The sequence below is a fragment of the Serinus canaria genome, chromosome 23, assembly GCF_022539315.1.
Source record: "Serinus canaria isolate serCan28SL12 chromosome 23, serCan2020, whole genome shotgun sequence".
NCBI classification, from domain to species: domain Eukaryota; kingdom Metazoa; phylum Chordata; class Aves; order Passeriformes; family Fringillidae; genus Serinus; species Serinus canaria.
In genome coordinates this window covers 4,512,480-4,535,951 of record NC_066336.1, presented here as the reverse complement: position 1 = coordinate 4,535,951, position 23,472 = coordinate 4,512,480, and the positions used below count along the sequence as shown (strand labels likewise).

General features: G+C 63.8%; 1 protein-coding gene across 1 annotated transcript; it reads left to right on the top strand.

Moving 5' to 3' along the window:
* The first annotated feature begins 342 nt into the window (after positions 1-342).
* On the top strand, positions 343-23,472 carry ADGRB2 (adhesion G protein-coupled receptor B2). The gene is made up of 31 exons (XM_050983265.1): positions 343-1,162; positions 5,743-5,826; positions 7,155-7,319; positions 8,309-8,473; positions 10,152-10,316; positions 11,003-11,167; positions 11,242-11,343; positions 11,690-11,796; positions 12,496-12,690; positions 12,786-12,854; positions 12,971-13,079; positions 13,153-13,299; positions 14,136-14,211; positions 14,281-14,383; positions 15,158-15,201; positions 16,960-17,086; positions 17,564-17,667; positions 18,474-18,576; positions 18,799-18,949; positions 19,192-19,261; positions 19,374-19,440; positions 19,555-19,640; positions 20,194-20,292; positions 20,982-21,153; positions 21,225-21,320; positions 21,448-21,487; positions 21,619-22,277; positions 22,548-22,583; positions 22,878-22,982; positions 23,122-23,175; positions 23,278-23,472. Exons 1-31 carry the CDS (start codon positions 370-372, stop codon positions 23,470-23,472), a joined length of 4,653 nt encoding a protein of 1,550 aa, XP_050839222.1. The 5' UTR covers positions 343-369.

The following is a 23,472-nucleotide window of genomic DNA, read 5'->3' as shown; positions in this document are numbered from 1 at the left end:
CTTGCCCAGGCTGTGCTTGGCCAGGGGTGAGATGAGGGTGAGAGGGTCAGTGCAGGGGGACCTGCAGGGCTGGGACTCTGCTCTGGTGGTTTTTGGGTGAAGTCCTCGCTCTGTGCTGCACTGTCCCAAATCTGGGGACTCATTGGCACTGCAAGGAGTCCCCTGCAACCATGCAAGGTGGCAGATGGGGACAGGGACCAGGTGGGGACATGAACTGGGAGGGGACATGGGGTAACTGGGGTGCTGCTCACACACCGGCCGGGCTCAGGGCAGGGCGCTGACCCCCAGCCCAGCCCCCCAGAGGCCAAGCCTCCAGGTAAGCCTCTGTCTGTGTGTCCATCTGTCTGTCTGCAGGGCAAATGCCATAGGATGACCGCTGCTGGTCCCCTCTTACTGGCTGTGATATCGTCTGTCCTGTGGCTCACGCGGGGCTTCGACCCGGCTCCCAGCGCCTGCTCCGCCCTGGCCTCCGGCGTCCTCTACGGCTCCTTCTCCCTCAAGGACCTGTTCCCCACCATCTCCTCCGGCTGCTCCTGGACCCTGGAGAACCCCGACCCCACCAAGTACTCGCTCTACCTCCGCTTCAACCGGGAGGAGCAGGTCTGCACCCACTTCTCGCCCATGGTGCTGCCGCTCGACCACTACCTGGCCAACTACACCTGCGACCCCCGGGGCGAGGCCAGCCCCGCGCCCGCCAGCCAGCGCCCGGAGCAGCAGCAGCAGGAGGAGGAGGAGGACGAGGAAGCCGAGCTGGAGCTGTGCGAGGGTGCGGGGCCCTTCACCTTCCTGCACTTCGACAAGAATTTCGTGCAGCTGTGCCTGGCGGCCGAGCCCGAGGCGGCGCCGCGGCTGCTGGAGCCGCAAGCGCTGGAATTCCGCTTCGTGGAGGTGCTGCTCATCAACAACAACAACTCCAGCCAGTTCACCTGCAGCGTGCTGTGCCGCTGGCTCGAGGAGTGCCTGCAGGCTCCCGGCGCCCGCCGCTGCGGCTTCACCCACGCCGGCTGCAGCTGCCAGGCCGAGAGCCCTCCGGCCCCCCGGCGCAACGGCACCCGGCCCCCGGCCCCCGCGCCCACCCCGGCGCCCGCCGCGCCCGACTGCTGCCCCACCGAGCTGCATTCTGCGAATGCCAACGAGCTCGACCTGCCCGAGGTGCCACACGGTGAGTGGGGAGCGGGCATGGACCCCCCGTGTGGTGCTGGGGGTCGCTGGGTGCTGCTCGTGCTCGTGGAATGGGTGGGTTCTGCACAGGGAGTGGGGACAGTGGGAATTGGGCAGTGGGTGGGTCCTGCTTGTGTGAGCTCTGTGGGAATGCAAAGTGCCAGCTGGGAACTGGGCATGGGGCAGGGAATCTGCAGTGGATGGAGGTGCCAGTGGGGCACTGGGAATGGTGCAATGGATGGATCCTGGGGCTGGAGGTGCCAGTGGGGCACTGGGAATGGTGCAGTGGATGGATCCTGGGGCTGGAGGTGCCAGTGGGGCACTGGGAATGGTGCAATGGATGGATCCTGGGGTTGGAGGTGCCAGTGGGGCACTGGGAATGGTGCAATGGATGGATCCTGGGGTTGGAGGTGCCAGTGGGGCACTGGGAATGGGGCAGGAAATCTGTGCAATGGATGGATCCTACTCATGCACACTGTTGGAGTAGGATTGGTGCCAGCTGGGTGCTGGGCATGGAGCGGGGAAGTCATGCCAGGGATGAACCCTTCCCATGCACACTCTGTAGGGCTGGAGGATGCAGCTGGGTGCTTGACGTGGAGCATGAAAGCTTCTCCATGAAGGAGAAGGAGCAGGGAATCCACGGGATGGATGAATCTTCTCTGAGCCCACTCCCAGGGCAGCATGGTGCCAACTGGGCCCTGGGCATGGAGCAAGGAATCCATGGGATGGATGAATCCTGCCTGAGCACACTCCTCAGGACAGGGGGTGCTGTGCATGGAGCAAGGAATGCACGGGTGGATGAATCCTGCCTGAGCATGCTCCCTTAGGGCTGGGAGTTTCCGGTGGGACACTGTGCATGGAGCAGGGAATCCATACAAAGTTCAAACCCGTGGAGCTGCAGCTTGCTCTGCCCTTGCCACGGCCCAGCCATCCCTGGGAATGCCACGGCGACCCCACCACTGCCAGGGCTGCGGCCACGGCTGCTCTGGCACATCCCACGTGGCTCCCTGGCCTCGCTCGCCTCCTCCCTGGCGCGGGGCAGGAGCAGGAGCCACCTCGCTCTGCCCTGGTAGAGACGTGGAAAACAATTTGCAGGTAAAATGACCCTTTGCCGTGGCAAATTACCCTTGACTGCTGCAGCCCGGGCGCTTGTTATTCCAGGCAGGATGTCACGGCCCGGCGGCCGGGCTATTAACCAGGCGGAATGAGGCCATTTGCTCGTTCCGGGATTGTAGGAAGGGCTGGGGAGAAAGCAGCCGGATCCCAGCTCCGGGATGGGCGGCGGGGCCGCCTTGCCCTGCTGTTGCCCACGCCTGCGGTGCCAAGCCTTGTGAGGTGATACGGAGATGTGGGGACACATCTGGCCAGATGTTTTCCCTTCAGCAGCCTCAGGGCGATGCGCGGGTGGGAGCAATCCCGACGGGGCTGCGCGGGGTCTTTATCCGGCAGATTAGGTGGTGGGGCAGGGCCGGGGGTGTAGAGATAATTTCATTGGGCTTTAGCATTTATTTCAGGAGCTAAATGTCATTAGGGACAGATCCCCCACTAAATCCCCGGTCCCTTACAGCTGCCGGGCTCCAAATCTCCTCATCCCGAGCGGAGCTGCTTGAGCTGATTTCATTTTATGGGGTTTTTTTTGTCATTTTGTTTTATTTTTCCCTCTTTAAACGCCACTCCCCATGGGTGATTAAGAGCTCAGGTGCCAGCCCCAGGGTCAGCCTGGCTGACCCTGTGCCCCTGGGGTGACACCTGTGGTGGCTGGGGCTGCCTGTGGAGAGGGGATTCCACGATGGGATTGGGAATTGGGATCCGTGATGGAGAAGGGAGATCCAGGATGGGATGGAGAAGGGGGATCCAGGATAGGTTGGAGAATTGGGATCCACAATGGAGTAGGGGGATCCACAATGGAGAAGGGGGATCCAGGATGGAAAAGGGGGATCCAGGATGGAAAAGGGGGATCCAGGATGGGATGGGGAACTGGGATCCAGGATGGGATGGAGAATTGGGATCCACGATGTAGAAGGGGGATCCATGATGGGATGGAGGATTGGGATCCAGGATGGGATGGAAAATTGGGATCCACGATGCAGAAGGGGGATCCATGATGGGATGGAGAATTGGGATCCAGGATGGGATGGAGAATTGGGATCCACGATGCAGAAGGGGGATCCATGATGGGATGGAGAATTGGGATCCAGGATGGGATGGAGAAGGGGAATCCAGGATGGGATGGAGAAGGGGGATCCACGATGGAGAAGGGGGATGCAGAATGCAATGGAAAAGTGGGATCCAGGATGAGATTGAGAATAGTGATCCAGGGTGGGATGGAAAGGTGGGGTCCAGGATGGGATGGAGAAGCAGAGTGCTCCTCCAGGGGACCCAGCACATCCCCAGGGCTGTCTCAGTGGGGTTGTTTCCCCCGAGCCTGGCACGGGGTGCTGGCCAGGGGGTCCCTGCAGAGCTGGCAGGGCTCAGTGCCACATTCCGCCTCTCCGGCTGCGACGGCCGCGGCGCAAACTCCGGCTCCTTCTCCAAATTGCATTTGACATTCAATTAAAGGCTGGAGCGCCCGGAGGTTCAGTGTTATTGCCGTGCCAGAGCCACGGGGGTGACGCGCTGCCACGGCCACCCCTCGTGCCACGCCACTGCCACCGTCCCCCCCGGGTGTCACCGCGCTGGGCCGCGGGGCTGCATCACAGAGCGCCCTTCATGCAGCTGGGGGGGGGTCCCAGGCTCCCACCTGGCCTCCCCCCAGCCCCCCGGGGTGGAGAATGGTCCCCTTTCAGGGGGATGGATGGTGGCACACAGGGCCGGGGGGCTGAATGGCGCCTGTGAGTCGAGGCTTGGCGGGCGCCCAGCGCTGATCTCAGCGGCTCCTCCGCCGCAGCGACGTGGGGCTGGCACCCGCCCAGAGCCTCCCCACAGCCCTGACCCCGGGGTCCCCGGCACCAGCGTCATCCCCGCTCTCCCAGGGGGATTCGGGGATGAGGTTGGAGCCACGTGGGTGGGCTGGAGCTTTGTGGGGTGACTTTGGGTGTGTTCGACCCTGCTGCTCCAGGCTCCAGGCGGTGTGACCCCTCCAAAGACCCTCAGAAGGGTGACCCCCATCTTTTTGATGGCCTCTGGGTGACTCTGCTGTGTCGAGGCCAAGCAGCTCCAATTTTGGGTTTCCCTCTCCCCAAACCCATCCCTGCTCAGAAACCAACCCCCAGTGAGGGACAAGGACATAACCAGCCTTGGGATTCACCTTGAGGTCCCCAAAAAACACCCCTGATGTCCCCAAAATCACCTCCCATCCTTGCCCCCACAAGCTGAGCTGTGGTGGGGTGCTGGGGGACCCCTGGGCGGGGTGGGGTGCGGAGCTGGGGTTGGCTGCAGCCTCCTGGTGGTGACAGGCCAGGATTTAGTGCTCTCCGAAGGAAATTGAATTTGGTGTCTCTGTCGAACACAGCCAGGGAGAACGCCCTCGTATATCCTCGGGATTTATGGATTTCCCCAGGCTCTTGCTGTGCCGTGTGTAACTCTGCTGTGGCGCTCCCAAAGGGGGGTGGCCCTGTGGGGAATTCAGCCTGGTGGCCCCACAGACCCCCCTGGGCATTCCCACAGTGTCCCCAGGTCCCCCTGTGTCTCCCGTGCCACTGGGAATTCTGGAGTGGGATGTCCCAGGACAGGATCTGAGGGTGCCAGCGGGGAGCCCTGAAGGGTTACCCCGAGTTAAGGTGAAACATGATGAATTTGGGGCTTTTTGACAGCACAAGAAGTGCCAGAGCAGGCTGTGCTCCCTGCCCGGGGCTGGGTGTCCCTGCTCTGTGTCCCAGTGGGAGCCACCATGAGCCCAAAGCACCCCGGCAGTGCCAGGTGTCCCCATGCCACCTCCCTTGGGGACATCGCTGTGTTTGGCTGGCAGGCGCTTGTGCCATCCCTGGCTGCTGTCCTGGCTGTCACAGCAGTGGAGTGACCACAGCATTTTTGGAGCTGACATCCCTGGGGTGGCATCCGTGGCCCTGTCCCACTGTCCCCCATGGCACATCCAGCAGGATCAGCTGGGATGAATCCACCCGAGCTCCGGGGCCAGGATTTGGGGACAGGAGTCCCTCTGGAGGACAGGGAGGTGGCCCAGGGGTGTGGGGGAGGCCGAGGGAGGTGTCCCCCTGTGCCTGCAGCCGCGTCCCCCGCCGGGCCCCGCACATGCCAGTTAATTTCACGCCAAGTGCCCTTGATGGATCACTTGTTATTTTTGGTGAGCCGAGCCATAAATTTGTGCCACCTCACTGCAGCGAGCTGATAAGTGGGGACAGGAGAGCACCTCCACCTGGCACGGCGGGGACACGGGCACCCTGCCTGCACCAGGGACGTGGCACCCCAGGCTGGGGTCCAGCTGCCACCCCTGGGACATTTTGGGGTAGCTGTGACACGGGTTTGGGGCTCTGGGGATGTGCTCAGTGATGCTCCACCAGGTCTTGCTCTCAGGGGTGTCAGCATGGGGCCGGGCACCCCCTGCATCCCCCTGAAATGTCCTGCACCGGCCTGTCCCCATGCCTGTCCCCTGCCCACTCTCATTTGGGCATTTCTCTCTCCTAGGCAATGCGGTCGAGGAGAACCAGAAGGTGAAGACCCAGTGGCCACGGTCAGCGGATGAACCCGGGGTCTACATGGCCCAGACAGGTACCAGGGACAGGCAGGGGGACACTGGTGACACCGGGCTCATGCACCTGGGCAGGGGTGACAGAGATGGAGCGACTCCCTTTAGCTTCCTGCCCACGGACTGGCTTAATTTGCTCCATTTATAAATTTTTTCCTCTGCACTTTCCTCGGAGGGTTGTAAAGCAAAAAGGGAAAAAAAAAAATCTATTAATTGTTTAGTTCGAATGTATTTATTTGGCAAATCCATCTGGGTAATTTGAACGTGCTGCTCCCCCCTCCCCAGCCCCCCTGATTTATGGTCGGAGGGCTCGGAGGCGAGCGGGAGATGGATGGGCCCCGGCTCTGCTCCATGCGCCTGGCGTGCAGAATTCCCGGCCACACTCGGCTGCTCACGGCGCTTCTGCCCCACTGGGAGCTCCTGGGTGACCCCAGTGGTGGCCCTGCCCAGTCTCGGGGTCCCCGTGTGACACAGAGCAGCCCCAGCACGTTGTCACTGCCGCGGGTGACACAGAACCCACGTTCTGCCTGTCTCCAGGACAAATGGCCCCCCTTGGAGCCCTCCCCCACCTATCCCTGTTTAATTTAAACGGATGGGCTCTGCTGCTGGGCTGTCCAAGAGCCTCAGAGACATCATCAACCTTAATAAGAGCCGCTTGTTGTAAATGTCAGCGTGTGACGGGGTGGGGAGAGGGAGCTGCAAAGGGCTGCCCGTGCTGCCCACCCTGTCCCTGCTGCCCACTGCCCACCCTGCCCACCCTGTCCGTGCTACTCACCCTGTCCCTGCTGCCCATTGCCCACCATGCCCACCCTGCCCATGCTGCCCACTGACCACCATGCCCACCCTGTCCATGCTGCCCACTGACCACCATGCCCACTCTGCCCATCCTGTCCATGTTGCCCACCATGTCTGTGCTGCCCATTGACCATCCTGCCCACCCTGTCCGTGCTGTCCCCTGCCCACGTTGTTCATCCTGTCTCTGATGTCCACTGCCCACCCTGCCCCCCCTGTCCCTGATGCCCACTGACCATCCTTCCCTCCCTGTCCATGTTGTCCCTTGCCCACCCTGTTCATCCTGTCCCTGCTGCCCATTGCCCACCCTGCCCACGCTGCCATCCCCTCCCAGAACAGATCCTGTCCCTCACACCAGCTGCCATCCCCTGCCCCAATCCCTTCCCCACCTCTAACTGCGGCCTCACCTCACTGACACCCCCAGTGCCACCCCTGTCACCCACATCACCTCATCCTCCCCCCTGCACTCACCGGTGCCACCTCCCTGTCCCTTTGCGGGGCTGCCCTGCTGGCATGTCCCCTGTCCCCCGCGGGCTCTCAGGCTCCCTGTCTCCCTCAGGGGACCCTGCGGCGGAGGAGTGGTCGCAGTGGAGCGTGTGCTCCCTGACCTGCGGCCAGGGCTCCCAGGTGCGGACGCGCTCCTGCGTCTCCTCTCCCTACGGGACGCTGTGCAGCGGGCTGCTCCGGGAGACCCGCACCTGCAACAACACCGCCACCTGCCCAGGTACGGGGGACACTGGGGACAGCGGGGACAGCGGGGACACCGCGGGGCTGCGCTGCCAGCTCCCCGCAGGGCTGAGCAGGAGGGTGGGGACAGACAGAATGCGTTGCTGGGACGTATCTGGGGCGTCCTCCGGGTGCTGTGGTGGATGAGAAGGGTGGCTTGGCGTGGTTGCGGTGCCCAGCCTGTGCTGGGATGCTCTGAGTGCTGTTGGCATCCCTCCATCCTCTGGAGGTGTCTGGAATGGGTGCCCTGCACCCTGTGCCCTGCCAGCAGTGCTGCTGCTGGGGATTTGCCTCGGGAACTCTTTTCCATCCTCTCTCCTGGTGAACTGTGGGCTCCTCCTGGATGTCCCCAAGGCTTTGTGCTGGAGCCTGGGGGATTTCGAGCATTCCAAGGGGTTCCCCCTGACTTGAGGCAGGAGGGAGCTGAGCTGCTCGGTGACTTGAGGCAGGTGACAGCAGGATGCTGAGGATCTCCTGTCCATGGTGGCGTTCATGTGTCTCATGTGGGACACTGGAGGGACCTCAGGGTGCCACAGTGGCAGCCACACTGCCGTGTCTGAATCTGGGGTGTTTCAAGGGATGTTCACCCCCAGGACATGCAGTGTCCATACTGGGGAGTGCAGCTCTGTCCTGGCACTCTGAGGACATCGGAGCTCAAGGAGGAGCATCCTTTAGGATGGTCCCTGAACCTTTCCTGGAGCGCTGACCTCCCATGGACACGAGGGGCAGATCGTTCTTGGCGTGCTGACAGGGATGGGGGTGACCTGTGTGTGGCCTTGGGGGGACATGCGCCACCAGTGCCAGCACCCCAAAAGGGACGCTGGAGCACTGCTGCCAGCTCAGGGATTGGGATAACAAGCGGGTGGGCAGTGCTGGGAACTGTGCCCAGCTGAGCCCTGGGCAGGGCACGAGGGGTCTGCCATGCCAGGACCCCTCGGTGCCAGGGCCCCTCGGAGGCTGGAGCCCCTGGGCTGTGCTGTGTTGCAGTTCCCGGCGCGTGGGAGGAGTGGTCCCCGTGGAGCCTGTGCTCGGTGACCTGCGGGCGAGGGGCCAGGACCAGGACGCGGCGCTGCGCGGCCTCGCGGCGCGGAGGGAAGGCCTGCGAGGGCCCCGAGCTGCAGGCCAAGCCCTGCAATATCGCGACCTGCCCGGGTCAGTACCTCCCTCTCCCCATGCTCCTTCTTCCCGACGGGAATGCCAGGAGACGGCGCCAGCTGAGCGCCAGGGCCGCTCTCTTGGTGCCGCAAGGGATGGTGGCACTGCCACGGGCAGCTGGGACACAGGGCTGCTGTGACACTGGGCACACCGTCCTGTCCCTGCTGGAGATCCAAGAGGAAATTCGGTGCTGTTGGCTGGGCTGGGGTCTCATGACCCCATCGTGGGCAGGGGACCACAGAGGAGGTGGCGGCTCCTTCCCTACCCCTCTGCAGTGCCTGGCACTGGGGTGGCACAGGGGCGTTGTGGGGTACAGGGAGGTGACAAAGGGGGTCGGCTGCAGGGTCTGTCTGCACACAGGTGGTGTGTGCAGTGCCACAGCTGTCCCTTCCTCCTGCGTGCCAGGAGTGGCCGTGGTGGTGGCTGTGGGGTTTCTGCAGTGACGGGCAGCGATGCCATGTCTCAGATGTTGTCCCTGTGGGGACCCCATGTGTGATGTGGAGCAGCTGGAGCAGGAGGGAGTGTGGGAGCTGCTCCTGCAGCAGCTCTGACAAGGATGTGGCACCCATGGCACACAGCTTTGGCCACAGCAGTCCTGTGGAGATGCTGCTGGAGTCTTGAGCTTGGCAGGGAACGATGCCAGGGATGCTGGATTTGGTTGGAAGCAATGCCAGGGGTACTGGATTTGGTAAAAAGCAATGCCAGGGATGCTGGATTTGGTTGGAAGCAATGCCAGGGACGCTGGATTTGGTAAAAAGCAATGCCAGGGATGCTGGATTTGGATGGAAGCAATGCCAGGGATGCTGGATTTGGCTAGAAGTGATGCCAGGGATTCTGGGTTTGGTTGGAAGTGATGCCAGTGCTGCTGGATTTGGTGTAAAGCAATGCCAGGGATGCTGGATTTGGCTAGAAGTGATGCCAGGGATTCTGGGTTTGGTTGGAAGTGATGCCAGTGCTGCTGGATTTGGTGTAAAGCAATGCCAGAGCTTCTGGATTTGGCAGGACCAATGCCAGAGACGTTGGGTTTGGTTGGAAGCAATACCAAGGGTGCCAGAAAGGCAAAGTTCGGTGCGAGCGACACCAGGGTCCCCACCCTGAGCATGTCCCTTGTGTCCCAGCCGGTGGAGGGGCCAGTCCCAGTGACAATCCCTCCTGTCTAGTCCGGCACATCAGTAGGTTGGACCCGTTGCCTGGCAAGCCCGAGCTGGGGCCGTGTGGCCGAGTGGCCGCAGTGCAGTGGGAGCTGACACCCATCAGAAAGCAAGGCAACCCCGACGAAGGCAGGGAATGGTGCATCTGACTCCATTGATATCAGAAGGCTAATTAATTCCTTAATTATTCTATATTATTCTGGACTATATTACAGTGCATTACCCTGAATCTGCCACTCAACTGCCCAGAATCTCGTGACTGTCCCCACACACACACACACACACACACACACTTGGCCCTGATAGGCCGAGGAAACAAAACTCCATCACTCCGGGTAAACAATCTCCACACTGCACTCTGCTTTTGCACCAACACAGGCAGCAGCAAACGAGACAAGAATTGTTCTCCCTTTCTCTGAGCTTCAGAGAATGCGAATCCCAGAAAATATCCTCGGGAAGTTGTGCCTTGCTTTTCTCTGCGAAGAGAAACGCGGCTACAGACGCCGCTCTCCTTGTCCCCGCAGTGGAAGGGCAGTGGCTGGAGTGGGGCGCCTGGAGCCGCTGCTCCGTCACCTGTGCCAACGGCACCCAGCAGCGGACGCGCAAGTGCAGCGTCTCGGCCCACGGCTGGGCCGAGTGCCGGGGGGCCCACGCCGACGCCCGGGAGTGCTCCAACCCCACCTGTCCCAGTAAGGCCCCGCGCGCTGGGGGGGAGCGGGGGGACGGCACCGCGCACCCAGCACGGCCCCGCCGCGGCGCCGCCGCCGTGTCACCGCCGGTGACGCCCGGAGTGCTGGCGGCCCCCTCCACTGCGGGGAGCCTGAGGGTGATACCAGGGAATCACCGGGCACATCTCGGCTGGAGGAGCCGGGGGTTGGCACTGTCCTCGTCCCGGGTCGCGCTGGGGACCCGTCGGTGCCAGGTGGCGGCGGGTCCCGCCGTGCTTTGGGCGTGAAAGCACGAGGGAGATCTCACGTGTGCACACGGGGCTGGGGACGGCTTTGGGCGTGGGGACACCGGGCAGAGGATGGACCATGGGGTCCTCATCCTGTGCTTTGAGCAGCTCCTTGTTTAGTGGGAGAAGTGGTGGCACCGGTGGCAGCCACAGAGGGACGTGGTGGCTGTGCCATGATGCCCGTGGTGGTGACACGGAATGAGGGGCATCTGCACCAGGAGGGGCATCTGCAGCAGGATGGGCATCTGCAGCAGGATGCCAGTCTGCTCTAAAAGAGATTTAAATCACTGATCCACGCATTTCACACCCCACGGGAATTCGGCTCACAGCGCGTGGGGCAGCACTGACGGTGCCCCGTCCCCGCGGGTGCCACTCTCCGTGTGCAGAGCCAGGTGTCCCACAGTGTCCCCATCCCCACAGCAGACAGCAAGTGGGGTCCTTGGAACCACTGGAGCCTCTGCTCCAAGACCTGCGACACCGGCTGGCAGCGGCGCTTCCGGATGTGCGAGGGCACTGGCATGCAGGGCTACCCCTGCGAGGGCACCGGAGAGGAGGTGAAGACCTGCAACGAGAAGAAGTGCCCAGGTATGGGGTGCCCCCCACCCCCCAGCGCCCCTCACCCCACATCTGGGCTGTGCTGATGCCCCCTTCCCCCCCAGCCTACCACGAGATGTGCAAGGACGAGTACGTGATGCTGATGACCTGGAAGAAGACGGCTGCCGGGGAGATCATCTACAACAAATGTCCCCCCAATGCCACAGGTGACCCCAGATGTCCCCAGGGCTGGCACAGGGCAGGGTGTGTGGTTGAGCACCCCAAACCCCAGGGGCAGTAGGTGGCATGAGGGACAAGTGGCCCAAACCCCTCAGGCCTGGAGCAGAGTAGGGGGTGTGGGTGGCATTTGGGTTGAGCCACCCCAAAAGCCCCAGGGGCAGGGGGTGACACTGGGGTCAGGTCACCTGGAGCAGGGCAGAGGGCTGGTTGGTGACACTGGGGTCAAGCCCCCTTAAATCCCTTAGCCCTGGAGCTGTGCAGGGGGCTGTGGGTGGCATCAGGGTGCCAGGAAGGGATGGCAGTGCCAGCCCCAATCCCAAATCTCCCTCACAGGGACTGCCAGCCGCCGGTGCCTGCTGAGCCCCCATGGGGTCGCCTATTGGGGTGTGCCCAGCTTCGCCCGCTGCGTCTCCCACGAGTACAGATACTTGCATCTCTCAGTAGGTGCCCGCTCTGGCATGGCCCCTTCTGTCCCTTGTCCCTGTCCCTGGGGCTCTGTGCCATCCCTGGCACTCCAAGAGCCACCTGACCTCTCTGGCATGGCGAAACTGAGGCACGGCTCCGTGGGTGGGCTGGGAAAGGGGATCCCACCCAGGCTGTGTCCGTGGGAAATGGTCCTTGGGATGGGAGGGTTCCCTCAGATCCCCATGGAATCCCCTGTGGGGTGGGAGAGGGATCCCATCCCAGAGCTGGAGGGGGGTTCTGGTTGGAGTTGTGTTCCTGCGTGTTTGGGAAAAGGCTTTTGGGATGGAGAGGATGCCCCCTGACCCCCATGAATGTCCCCAGACCCCCCTGGATGTCCCCAGACTCCTGTGACCACCCACAGACCTCTGTGGGCTTGGAAAAATATCCCAGTCCCAGACCTGGCGTGTTTGAGTTGCGTTCCCACGTGTTTGGGAAGAGGCTTTTGGGATGAGGACGATGACCCCAGACACCAGGGATGTCCCCAGACCCCTCTGAATGTCCCCAGACCACCCTGGATGTCCCCAAACCCCTGCAGACTCCCTCAACGTGCACATCCTGCTGCTGCCTTAATAAACTCCCCAGTGTCCCCTGGGCTCTGGGGACGATAAGGGACACATAGCACTGCTGGGGGGGTGGTGGCAGCAAAGTGACACCTCTGTCCCTCCCTGTACCAGCTGCGGGAGCACCTGGCGAAGGGCCAGCGGGTGCTGGCAGGGGAGGGCATGTCCCAGGTGGTGCGGAGCCTGCTGGAGCTCATGGCCCGCAAGACCTACTACAGCGGGGACCTGCTCTTCTCCGTGGACATCCTGCGCAACGTCACCGACACCTTCAAGAGGGCCACCTACATCCCGTCCTCCGAGGACGTGCAGGTAGCGGGCAGGGGGACAGTGAGGGTCCCCTCCCCGGGGAGGTGGCGGTCGGTCGCTCGGTCTGTCCCCAGCCCCGCTGAGCCCCGTCCCCGCAGCGCTTCTTCCAGGTGGTGAGCTACATGGTGGACGCCGAGAACCGCGACAAGTGGGAGGATGCCCAGCAGGTGAGTGGCACAGGGGGGGTGTGGTGGTGACAGCCGGGATGTCCCCACCACCACGGGGGTGTCCCCACCTCCGTGAGGCATCCCGGTGGTTCCGGAGCTGCTCCTGTCTCCCGCAGGTCTCTCCCGGCTCCGTGCACCTGATGAAGGTGGTGGAGGACTTCATCCACCTGGTGGGGAACGCGCTGAAGGCTTTCCAGAGCTCCCTCATTGTCACCGACAACCTGGGTGAGCGGCGGGGTGGGCGTGGCGACCTGAGGGGACACAGGAGCGGGGAGGTGACACCCGTGTCCCCTGACAGTGACCAGCATCCAGCGGGAGCCCGTGTCCGCCGTGTCCAGCGACATCAACTTCCCCATGAAGGGCCGGCGGGGGATGAAGGACTGGGCCCGCAGCTCCGAGGACAAGCTCTTCATCCCCAGGGAGGTGCTGAGCCTCGCCTCGGCAGGTGAGCGGGAGTGTCCAGCTGTGGGCACATCTGGCAGGCTGTGCACAGCTGGAGGTGGGCGTGTGCCTACCTGAATGCTCCTGCACGGCTGGGACAGCGTGCAGGTGTGTGCTCGCACATCTAGAGGTGGGCATGCTGACAGTGTGCACATCTGGGAGCGTGCAGGTGTGTGCTCGCACATCTGGAGGTGGGCATGCTGGCAGTGTGCACATCTGGGAGCGTGCAGGTGTGTGCTCGCACATCTGGAGGTGGGCATGCTGGCAGTGTGCACATCTGGGAGCGTGCAGGTGTGTGCTCGCACATCTGGAGGTGGGCATGCTGGCAGTGTGCACATCTGGGAGCGTGCAGGTGTGTGCTCGCACATCTGGAGGTGGGCATGCTGATAGTGTGCACATCTGGGAGCGTGCAGGTGTGCACACAGGTGTGAACGTGCACATCTGGAAGTGAGTGCCCAGGTGTGTGAGCCTGCACACCTGGAGTGCATGCTGGGAGCGTGCACATCTGGGAGCGTGCAGGTGCACGCACAGGTGTGAACGTGAACGTGCTCCTGCACATCTGGATGTGCACACGCGTGTGAGCCCACACATCTGGGAGTGTACAGGTGTGTACACACATGAGCGTGCACACCTGGAGGTGTCCACGAGTGCACACCTGCTGCAGATGTGGGCTCACATCTGGCTCCCATTCATACACACGTGACCAGCACTCTGGCTGTGTGCAGGTGACCACACGTGCTCTGGGGCCATGCGTGTGTGCCAGCGCACATCTGGGTGCACATCTGGCGCGCCCTGCGTGTCCCCTCCCGCGTGTCACCCAGCCTGTGGCTCTCTCCGCAGAAGCCGAGGAATCGTCGCACTTTGTCATCGGGGCGGTGCTGTACCGCACGCTGGGACTCATCCTGCCCCCGCCCAGGTGAGTGGCGCCACCCGCTGTGTCCCCTGCTGTCCCCTGGCCTGTCACAGCCCGTGTCCCTTCCTGCAGGAGCCCCCTGGCCGTCACCTCCAAGGTGCTGACGGTGACGGTGCGCCCGCCGACCCGGCCAGCGGAGCCACTCGTGCTGGCGGAGCTGTCCCACATCATCATCGTGAGTGTCCCCTCCCCTGGTACTGGGAATGTCCCTTCCCATGTCATCATCGTGAGTGTCCCCTCCTCTGGCACCTGGAATGTCCCTTCCCACACCATCAACGTGAGTGTCCCCTCCCTTGAGTGTCCCCTCCCTTGGCATCAGGAATGTCCCTTCCCATGTCACCATGTCCCCCTTCCCATGGCACCAGTGTGTCCCTCTCCCGTGTCACCATGAATGTCCCTTCCCATGTCACCAGTGTGTCTCCTCTCATGACATCAACCTGTGTCCCCCTCCAATGTGTCCCCCTCCTCCTGTGACCAGCCTGTGTCCCCCTTTTGACATCAGTGTGACTGTTCATGTCCCTCATCATCACTGAGTGTCCCCCTCCTACGTCATTGTGTGTCCCCCTCTGCGTCATCCACACAAGTGTCCCTCATTGCCATCACAACTGTCCCCTCCCGTGGCGTTGCCCCTCCTCATCACCACCCCTCCTGTGTCATCTGTGAGTTCCTTCATCACCGCCAGGAGTGTCCCCTTCCCCTCCCACGCCATCCATGTGTCACCCTGCTGTCCCATCACCGTGTCCCCTCCCAGGCCCATGTGGGTCCCTGTCACCTGCAGGCACCGAGACCCCGGCAGGGACCAGCAGTTCCCAATTTGTGGCATGGTCCCTGTGCCCACGGTGGGGACATGCCACCCCTGGGACACCCAGGGAATGTCCCCAAGGGCCACTGCTCCTCGTGGGGTGGGGACAGGGCTGGGGGGAGCTCTAACCTGTCCCTGTGTCCGCAGGGCACGTCCCACCCGCAGTGTGTCACCTGGGACTACTCAAGGACGTGAGTGAGGGGCAGGGGCATGGGGACACGGGGACACTCTGGTGACAGGGCGGGGCTGGCAGTGCCTGGGGGCTGCTGGGAGGGAGGGATGGAGCAGGGACAGGGAACAGGGATGGGGGACAGGGACAGGGAACAGGGATGGGAACAAGGATGGGGACTGGGACAGGGAACAGGGATGGGGACAGGGACAGGGAACAGGGACAGGGACAGGGAACAGGGACAGGGACAGGGATGGGGACTGGGACAGGGAACAGGGATGGGGACAGGGACAGGGAACAGGGATGGGGGACCGGGACAGGGACAGGGATGGGAACAGGGACAGGGAACAGGCAGGGATGGGGACAGGGACAGGGAACAGGGATGGGGACAGGGAACAGGGATGGGGAACAGAGGATGGGAACAGGGACAGGGAACAGGGAGGGGGGACTGGGACAGGGACAGGGATGGGACAGGGACAGGACAGGGACAGGGATGGGACAGGGACAGGGATGGAAACAGGGACAGGGAACAAGGACAGGGAACAGGGGTGGGGACAGGGATGGAGCAGGGATGGGAGCAGGGACAGGGAACAGGGACAGGGAACAGGGATGGGGACAGAGGATGGGAACAGGGACAGGGACAGGGAACAGAGGTGGGGGAGCAAGGGTGGGAACAGGGACAGGGAACAAGGACAGGGAACAGGGATGGGGACAGGGACGGGAGAGCTGGGATGGGAGCAGGGATGAGGAACAGGGATGAGGAGCCAGGACCATCCCTTCCCACATCCCAACCCCACTGGCAGGGGTGACTGGAGCTCCCACGGGATCGATGTGGCCCCAGAGCCGCCCGCGCCAGGCTGCCAGATGTGATTTGTTAGTGCTGGCAGGAATGAGGGAAAGTAGGGCAGGAAGGGGGGCGGGCAGCGCTGCGGGCTGGGGGAGGGCACTGCCAGCCCCCCTGCCCAGGTAGCCATGAGAGCACCACAGTTTGGGGTCACTGGTTCCAGTTCATCCCCCGAACTGGTAGGGAGGCGGTGGCTGTGATGAGAGTGGCAGGCCTCAGTCCTGCCCTGGGGACAGTCCCCAGCTGTCCCACAGACCCAGTTCCTGGTTTTCCTGACATGCTGGGGGTGGTGGCTGCTCTCCCAGGGTGTGGCAGTGCCACCCCACTCTCTGCTCTCTCACTGGGGACATCCCCTGGCAGGAGGGGTCTCTGTGACAGGAAGGGTCCCCAGGGGGGAGAAGTCCCTTTAACAGGAAGGGTCCCCATGGCAGGAGGGTCCCCAAGAGGGTGGGTCCCCATAAAAGGAGGGGTCCCCATGGGGGAGAGATCCTTCTAACAGGAAAGCCCCCATGACAGAAGGGTCCCAAGGGTGGGAGGGGTCCCCATAATGGGGGATCCCCATGGTGGGAGAAGACCTCATGGAGAGAGGGGTCCCCATGAAGAGAGGGAATCACCGCCCTCCTGGGAGGGGACACAGGTGCCAGGGGTCTCTTGGGGCTGTTCCTGCCTGTCCTGGCACTGCCCCACCCCTCTCTGTGATGTTTCTTCCCCCCCAAATCTCTGTGGGATGATTCAACCCGAAGCCTTTCTGCGGGATCAGCTCGGGGCAGGGATGGCTTCACCCCCTCCCCAAGCTCGGAGGGGTCCCCTGGCAGTGCCACCTTGGTGCCTCCCACGGGGCAGGGCCAGGAAGGGGTTAACTGCGGAGAGGCGCGAGGGGCTGCGTGTGTTTGATCATTTCAAATTGCTCTCCCTCGCTCTCTTCCCATTAATCAGGGATGCTGGCTTGGGAAACTGGGACACGGAGAGCTGCCAAACCCTGGAGACCCTCCCGGCGCACACCAAGTGCCAGTGCCGCCAGCTCGCCACCTTCGCCGTGCTCGCCCAGCTGCCCAGAGACCTGGTAGGGGACAGGCTGGGGACAGCCACCAGCCTGCTGGGGACATGGAGTGTGGGTGAGGGGTGACCCCTGGGCTGGGTAGGGGTGGTCCTGAGGGAGGGTGGGGATGGGCACAGAGCATTTCCTGCCAGGACGAGGTGGGCACTGGAGGGAGGGGGTGTCCCCAGCAGCCAGGGGAAGGGTCCCAGCACCCCAAGGACCCCCAGCAGGGTGGGTTTGGGTGGGCAGGGGCTGCCATGGTTCCTAGAGATCAATACAGGGTGCTGCAGTGTGCCAGGAGGGGAGGGGGCACCCCATTGTTATCCTGCCCATGTCCCCTGTTGGCACGGAGTCCCCTTTGGCTGTGCCACCACTGTCACCGACCCCTTCTGGCACCCGGGGGTCCCCAGTGAGAGTGGGAGGACCCAGAGGGGGCAGAAAGCTGGCAAGGAGCAGTGGGGAGGGGGCTGTGCTCAGCCAGTCCCCCCGGTGTCCCCCCAGGCCATGGACCCCTCGGGGACGCCGTCGGTGCCACTGATGATCGGCTGCGCCGTGTCCTGCATGGCCCTGCTGACCCTGCTGGTGATCTACGCCGCCTTCTGGAGGTGACCCGAGGGCACGTGGGGACCTGGGGGGCACCTGGGGCATGAGGCTGTGTGGGGAGGGGGTGACAAAGGGGGACAGGGCACCGGGGAAGGCTCAACACCAATGGGATTAATGGAAAACCGGGGTGGGAGAAGATGCCTGGGATTGTCCCTGCCCTAGGACAGTGCCTACCCTGTGGCAGCATGGGATGGGGACAGGGACATGGGACAGGGACATGGGACAAGGGACAGGGACATGGAACAGGGACAGGGACATGGGACAGGAACATGGGACAGGGACAGGGACAGGGACATGGGACAGGGACATGGGACAGGGACAGGAACATGGGACAGGGACAGGGACAGGGACATGGGACAGGGACATGGGACAGGAACATGGGACAGGGACAGGGACAGGGACATGGGACAGGGACAGGGACATGGGACAGGAACATGGGACAGGGACAGGGACAGGGACAGGGGACAGGGACATGGGACAAGGGACAGGGACATGGGACAGGGACATGGGACAGGGACAGGGACAGGGACAATGGGACAGGGACATGGGACAGGGACAGGAACATGGGACAGGGACAGGGACAGGGACAGGGACAGGGACATGGGACAAGGGACAGGGACATGGGACAGGGACAGGGACAGGGACATGGAAGAGGAACAGGGACAGGGACATGGGACAGGGACAGGGACATGGGACAGGGACATGGGACAGGGACAGGAACATGGGACAGGGACAGGCACATGGGACAGGGACATAGGACAGGGACATGGGACAGGAACAGGCTGGCCCCACGCTGCTCCTGCCACAGGTTCATCAAGTCGGAGCGCTCCATCATCCTGCTCAACTTCTGCGTCTCCATCCTGGCTTCCAACATCCTCATCCTCGTGGGCCAGTCCCAGATGCTCAGCAAGGTGGGTGCCACCACTCTGCCACCACGCTGCCACCCTCGGTGGTGTCCCAGGCCACTCTCCTGGTCCCCTGCTGGCTCCCAGCAGCAGATTGGATTTGGATTAACTCGATCCCGGGATTAAATCCCCCGCGCCCGCCCCTGGCTTTGACACAAACCTCGCCGGGCGTGGGGGTTTAACTGCCACGGTGCCAGACACTGATGTCCCCGTGTCCCCACCCTGCAGGGCGTGTGCACCATGACCGCCGCCTTCCTCCACTTCTTCTTCCTCTCGTCCTTCTGCTGGGTGCTGACCGAGGCCTGGCAGTCCTACCTGGCGGTGATCGGCCGGATCCGGACACGCCTGGTCAGGAAGCGCTTCCTGTGTTTGGGATGGGGTAAGAGCCCGGCCTGGGTGGGAGGGGGGCACCCCTCGCCTGTCCCTGGTACCCCCCAGGCTCATCAGAGGGGAAACTGAGGCACAGCGGAGGAAAGCAGACCCACGTGTCTCAGCTGTGGCACCCTCAGACCGTGGGGAGCTGTCAGAGGAGCTCCATCGTTGTCACCACCCTTGGAGCTGGCACGGGGGGGGACAGTGCCACCTTCCTCCAGCTCCTCCAGCCCTGTGTCCCCTCTCCAGGGTTGCCAGCCCTCGTGGTCGCCGTCTCTGTTGGCTTCACACGGACCAAAGGCTACGGGACAGCGAGCTAGTACGTGGGGACAGGGGACACGGGGCAGGGCATGGTGACCGCTGCAGGCTGGTTGGGAGCAGGGCACGGCCACAGGGCTGTCCCCTGACCTGCCACCCTCGGTCCCCTGCAGCTGCTGGCTCTCACTGGAGGGCGGTTTGCTCTACGCCTTCGTGGGACCCGCCGCTGTCATCGTGCTGGTGAGCTTCCCCCGAGAGCTCTGGACCCCCCAAAACCCACCCTGGGGGGGGCTTGTGGCAGCTGCTGCCACGGGCAGGGGGCTCCGTGCCAGCCCTGAGCCCACCCTCCCGCAGGTGAACATGCTGGTGGGCATCATCGTCTTCAACAAGCTCATGTCCCGCGACGGCATTTCAGATAAGTCCAAAAAGCAGCGAGCTGGGTAAGTGCCCTGTGCCCCACGGGGGGGTCCCTGGGGCTGCCCCCCACCCCCCACACCCTGCCAGGGGCTGGGCACAGGGTGCCCTGGCAGCGGGCTCAGGGTGGGGCAGATTTCACCGCATCAGTGGGTGGCAAGGGCCAAGCCCAGGGTGAGGACAGTCCCTTGTTGGGGGCTGCTGGAGGGGCAGAATTTGGGGGGCAGCCACCCCTGCTCCTTCCCTCGGGGAAGGGGGGTCCGCAGGCCGCAGCCCCCCGCTCCGTGCCCGCCCCCTCCCCTGCCGCTTGGCCACCCCCCCTCGCCATTAACAGCTGCCGCCCTCGACTAACCCGACGCTCTCTCTCTCTCTCTCTCTCTCTTTCTTCTCCTCCTCCCATTTGCTTCTTGCCTGTGTCCGTCCATCCCTCCATCCCTCCATCCATCTGTCCATCCATCTGTCCATCCCCCCCGCCCTCCTGCCTTGCTCCCTCCCCTCTCCCCGTGCCTGCATCCCCCCCCCTGTCCCCGCGTGGCCCGGTCCTGGCCGCGGGGCGCCGGGGGGGCGCTGGGCTGGTAGCTCCAAGCCCCCCCCGTGCGGCAGCCTGCTGCTGAAATGCACCAAGTGCGGCGTGGTGTCCAGCGCGGCCATGACCTCCGCCACCGCCAGCAGTGCCATGTTAGTGCCCGTCCCGTGCCCGCCGCGCCCCCCGCCCCGAGCACAGCGCCGGGAGGGGGCTCCGGGCATCTCCCCGAAAGGGTTGGGGGGCGGGTTGGGGGTCCCCGAGGGGAAGGAAGGGTGACGCTGTGTGCTCGGGGCGGGGTGTCGCATCACGTCTGCATGGCATGGCTTCCCATGGCAGGTCACCTCATCGCTGGGGTTGGGGGGCTCTTCTGGCTTGGGGTGGGGGGGACAGGCTCGGGGGTGTCCCCGGGACCCTCCTCCCGGAGTGTGAGCTCCAGAGGCTGCCAAAGTCCCTGCTCATGGGGGCTTGATCACAACAGAGGCAGCCCCAAAATTCACTGTTAAAAAAAAAAGACAAAAAAAAATCCGCTCTCTGCTATTCTGGTGGCCGTGGGAGGGTGGCGGTGGCCCCGCGTCCCCCCAGCACCCTGTGGCTGTGTGGGGACAGGGACACACCCGGGGAGCTGGAGCCCACAGGTCACCTCAGCCCTCAGTTCCCAGCCGGCGCTGGCTTGGGGACACCGAGGAAGAGGGGACAGCTGTGTCACACAGGCCCGGCCATGCTTGTGGGGCACGGGGCAAAGCTTGGGGGGCTGCTGCAGGGGAGGGGGGCAGTGCTCGGGGGCTGTCCCGGGGCAGCCCCGCCCCGTGGGCTCACCCCGGCCCCTCTCTCCCTGCGCCAGGGCATCGCTGTGGAGCTCCTGCGTGGTCCTGCCTCTGCTGGCGCTGACCTGGATGTCGGCCGTGCTCGCCATGACCGACCGGCGCTCCATCCTCTTCCAGGTCCTCTTCGCCGTCTTCAACTCCGTCCAGGGCTTCGTCATCATCACCGTGCACGGCTTCCTGCGCCGAGAGGTGGGGCGGCGCCGGAGGGGCGCCGGGGGACAGCCCTGGCCGCGGGGCCGTGACCGGCTCTGTCCCCGCAGGTCCAGGACGTGGTGAAGTGTCAGATGGGGGGGTGCAGGAGCGAGGAGAATGAAAACTCGCCCGACTCCTGCAAGAACGGGCAGGTGCAGATCCTGGTGAGTGGGTCCCCCCCGGAGACCCCGCCGCTGCCCGTGCCGGCCATGGTGCTTCATTTCCCCGTCTCTCTCCCTCTCTTTCTCTTCTCTCTCTCTCGCTCTCTCCCTTCTTTCTGGATTTTTATAGACAGATTTTGAAAAGGACGTTGACCTGGCGTGTCAGACAGGTGAGCTCCCCTCTGTTGTCACCATGCCACACCCGAGAGGGACAGGCAGCACGAGCCAGGGGGTCCCTCCTGTGTCCCCCACCCTCCGTGGGACCCTCAGGGCCGGCTCTGACCCCGCTCCCTGCCCACAGTGCTGTTCAAAGAGGTGAACACCTGCAACCCCGCCACCATCACGGGCACCTTGTCCCGCATCTCCCTGGACGGGGACGAAGACCCCAAGCTCAACACCACCTCGGAGGGCGGTCTGGGCTTCTCCAGCCTGCCCGGGAACATCCCCCCCGCCAGCATCCTGGTGCAGGTGCCCAAGATGACGCCCAACGTGGTGGCGGGTCTGACCGAGCTGGGCGAGCCGCCGGCGCAGCAGCTCAGCCTGGAGGCGCCGGGTCCCGTTTACCTGTGCACGGAGAGCAGCCTGCGGCCCCTGGAGTACGGCTGGATCCGGGCCCCCGAGCCCCCCCGAGAGAGCGATTACATGATGCTGCCCCGCCGCAGCAGCAGCCTCAAGCGCTTCCCCCGGGAGGAGGGGACGCTCGGTGCCGGCGCAGAGGAGGCGGTGCCCGGCGGGACGGGGCACCCGGCGGCCGAAGGGGACGCCTATCCGGGGTTTGTGGCCGTGGATCACGTCAATGTGAACCTCAACCAGCCCTACGCCACGGTGAAGACGCCCTACGGCCTCCAGTTCAAGCAGCACCCCACGGTGAGGCAGATCCTGGCCTCGGAGCTGTCGGAGCGCAGCCGCACCATGCCCCGCACCGTGCCCGGCTCTGCCATGAAAGTGGGGTCTCTGGAGGTGAGTGGGGGACTGGTGCCCCTGGGCAGGCGTGTGGGGAGGGATGTGTGTGCCCAGGACACAAGTGCACGTGTAGGGTTGCATGAATTCCCCCCCGTGCCGTCCCCTGGCCATCCCACCCTTGGGGGGGATGAGCTCTGTGTCCCCAGCCGGGCATGTATTGGGGCTGGCGTGAGCCCTTCAGCCCTCTTCCCCCTCATCCTGGCCCTGCAAAGACTTTTCCCTTTTCTTCTCCATCTCCTCCCCTGCTCCTGCCTGTCCCCCTGCCAGAGGAAGAGGTTGCGGTACTCTGACCTGGACTTCGAGGTAAGTCCTGCCATGGAGGTGTCACCGGTGCCATTGTGGGGGACTGATCCAGGTTGTCCCCACTCCCTTTGCCCCGGAGCTCCAGAGCTCTGAGGGGTTTAGACCAGGCAGCACAAAGTGTTGCTCTGGATTAAAACACCAATGGTGAGTGTGGGGTGGGCTCTGCTGGTGGTCTGGGATGCCCCAGGAAGGCAGGGATGGGGACAAGGATGGGGACAGTGCCAAGGGACAGGGGACAGTGCCGAGGGACAGCGGGCAGAGCCGATGGCCACAGGCTCTGCTCTGCCCCCGCAGAAGGTGATGCACACACGGAAGCGCCACTCCGAGCTCTACCACGAGCTCAACCAGAAATTCCATACGCTGGATCGGTACCGGGCTCCGTCCACCGGCTCCTCCAAGGTGAGGTCCTGGAGGCCCTGTCCTGCCCTGGTGTGCACCCTGCAAGCCTTTACCTCCTCCTGCATGGACTGTGGCACCCCAGGGAGATTGAGGGCACCCAGGGGCGCCGCCGGGGCTGAGCGCTGGGGTTTTTCCGCAGCGAGAAAAGCGGTGGAGCGTCTCGTCGGGCGGCGGAGACAAGAGCACGGGCAACGTAAGTCCTGATTCCCTTGGGGGTTGTCCCATCCCATCCTGGGGAGAGGACAGGAGGTGGCTGGTGGGACAGAGCTGGCCACAGCTGCCCCTCACCCCGCAGGACGTGACCGGCCCCGAGGAGCAGCGGCCGAAGGCTCCGGCCGCGCCGCCCAAGCCATGGAGCACGTTCAAGGCAATGACGCTGGGCTCGCTGCCCAGCGCCCACCGGGACCGGCTGGAGCTGTGCAGGGCAGACTGGGACAGCCCCTGCGCCGGCCTGGACGCGGCCGACGGCGACTTCCAGACGGAGGTGTGA

Bases quoted from the DNA above. Each gene is read 5' to 3' on its own strand.
- ADGRB2 (XM_050983265.1), top strand. From the start codon at position 370: ATGACCGCTGCTGGTCCCCTCTTACTGGCTGTGATATCGTCTGTCCTG. The intron at 18,577-18,798 runs GTGGGTGCCACC...CCCACCCTGCAG, and splicing joins AGTCCCAGATGCTCAGCAAG to GGCGTGTGCACCATGACCGC. The intron at 22,983-23,121 runs GTGAGGTCCTGG...GTTTTTCCGCAG, and splicing joins CGTCCACCGGCTCCTCCAAG to CGAGAAAAGCGGTGGAGCGT.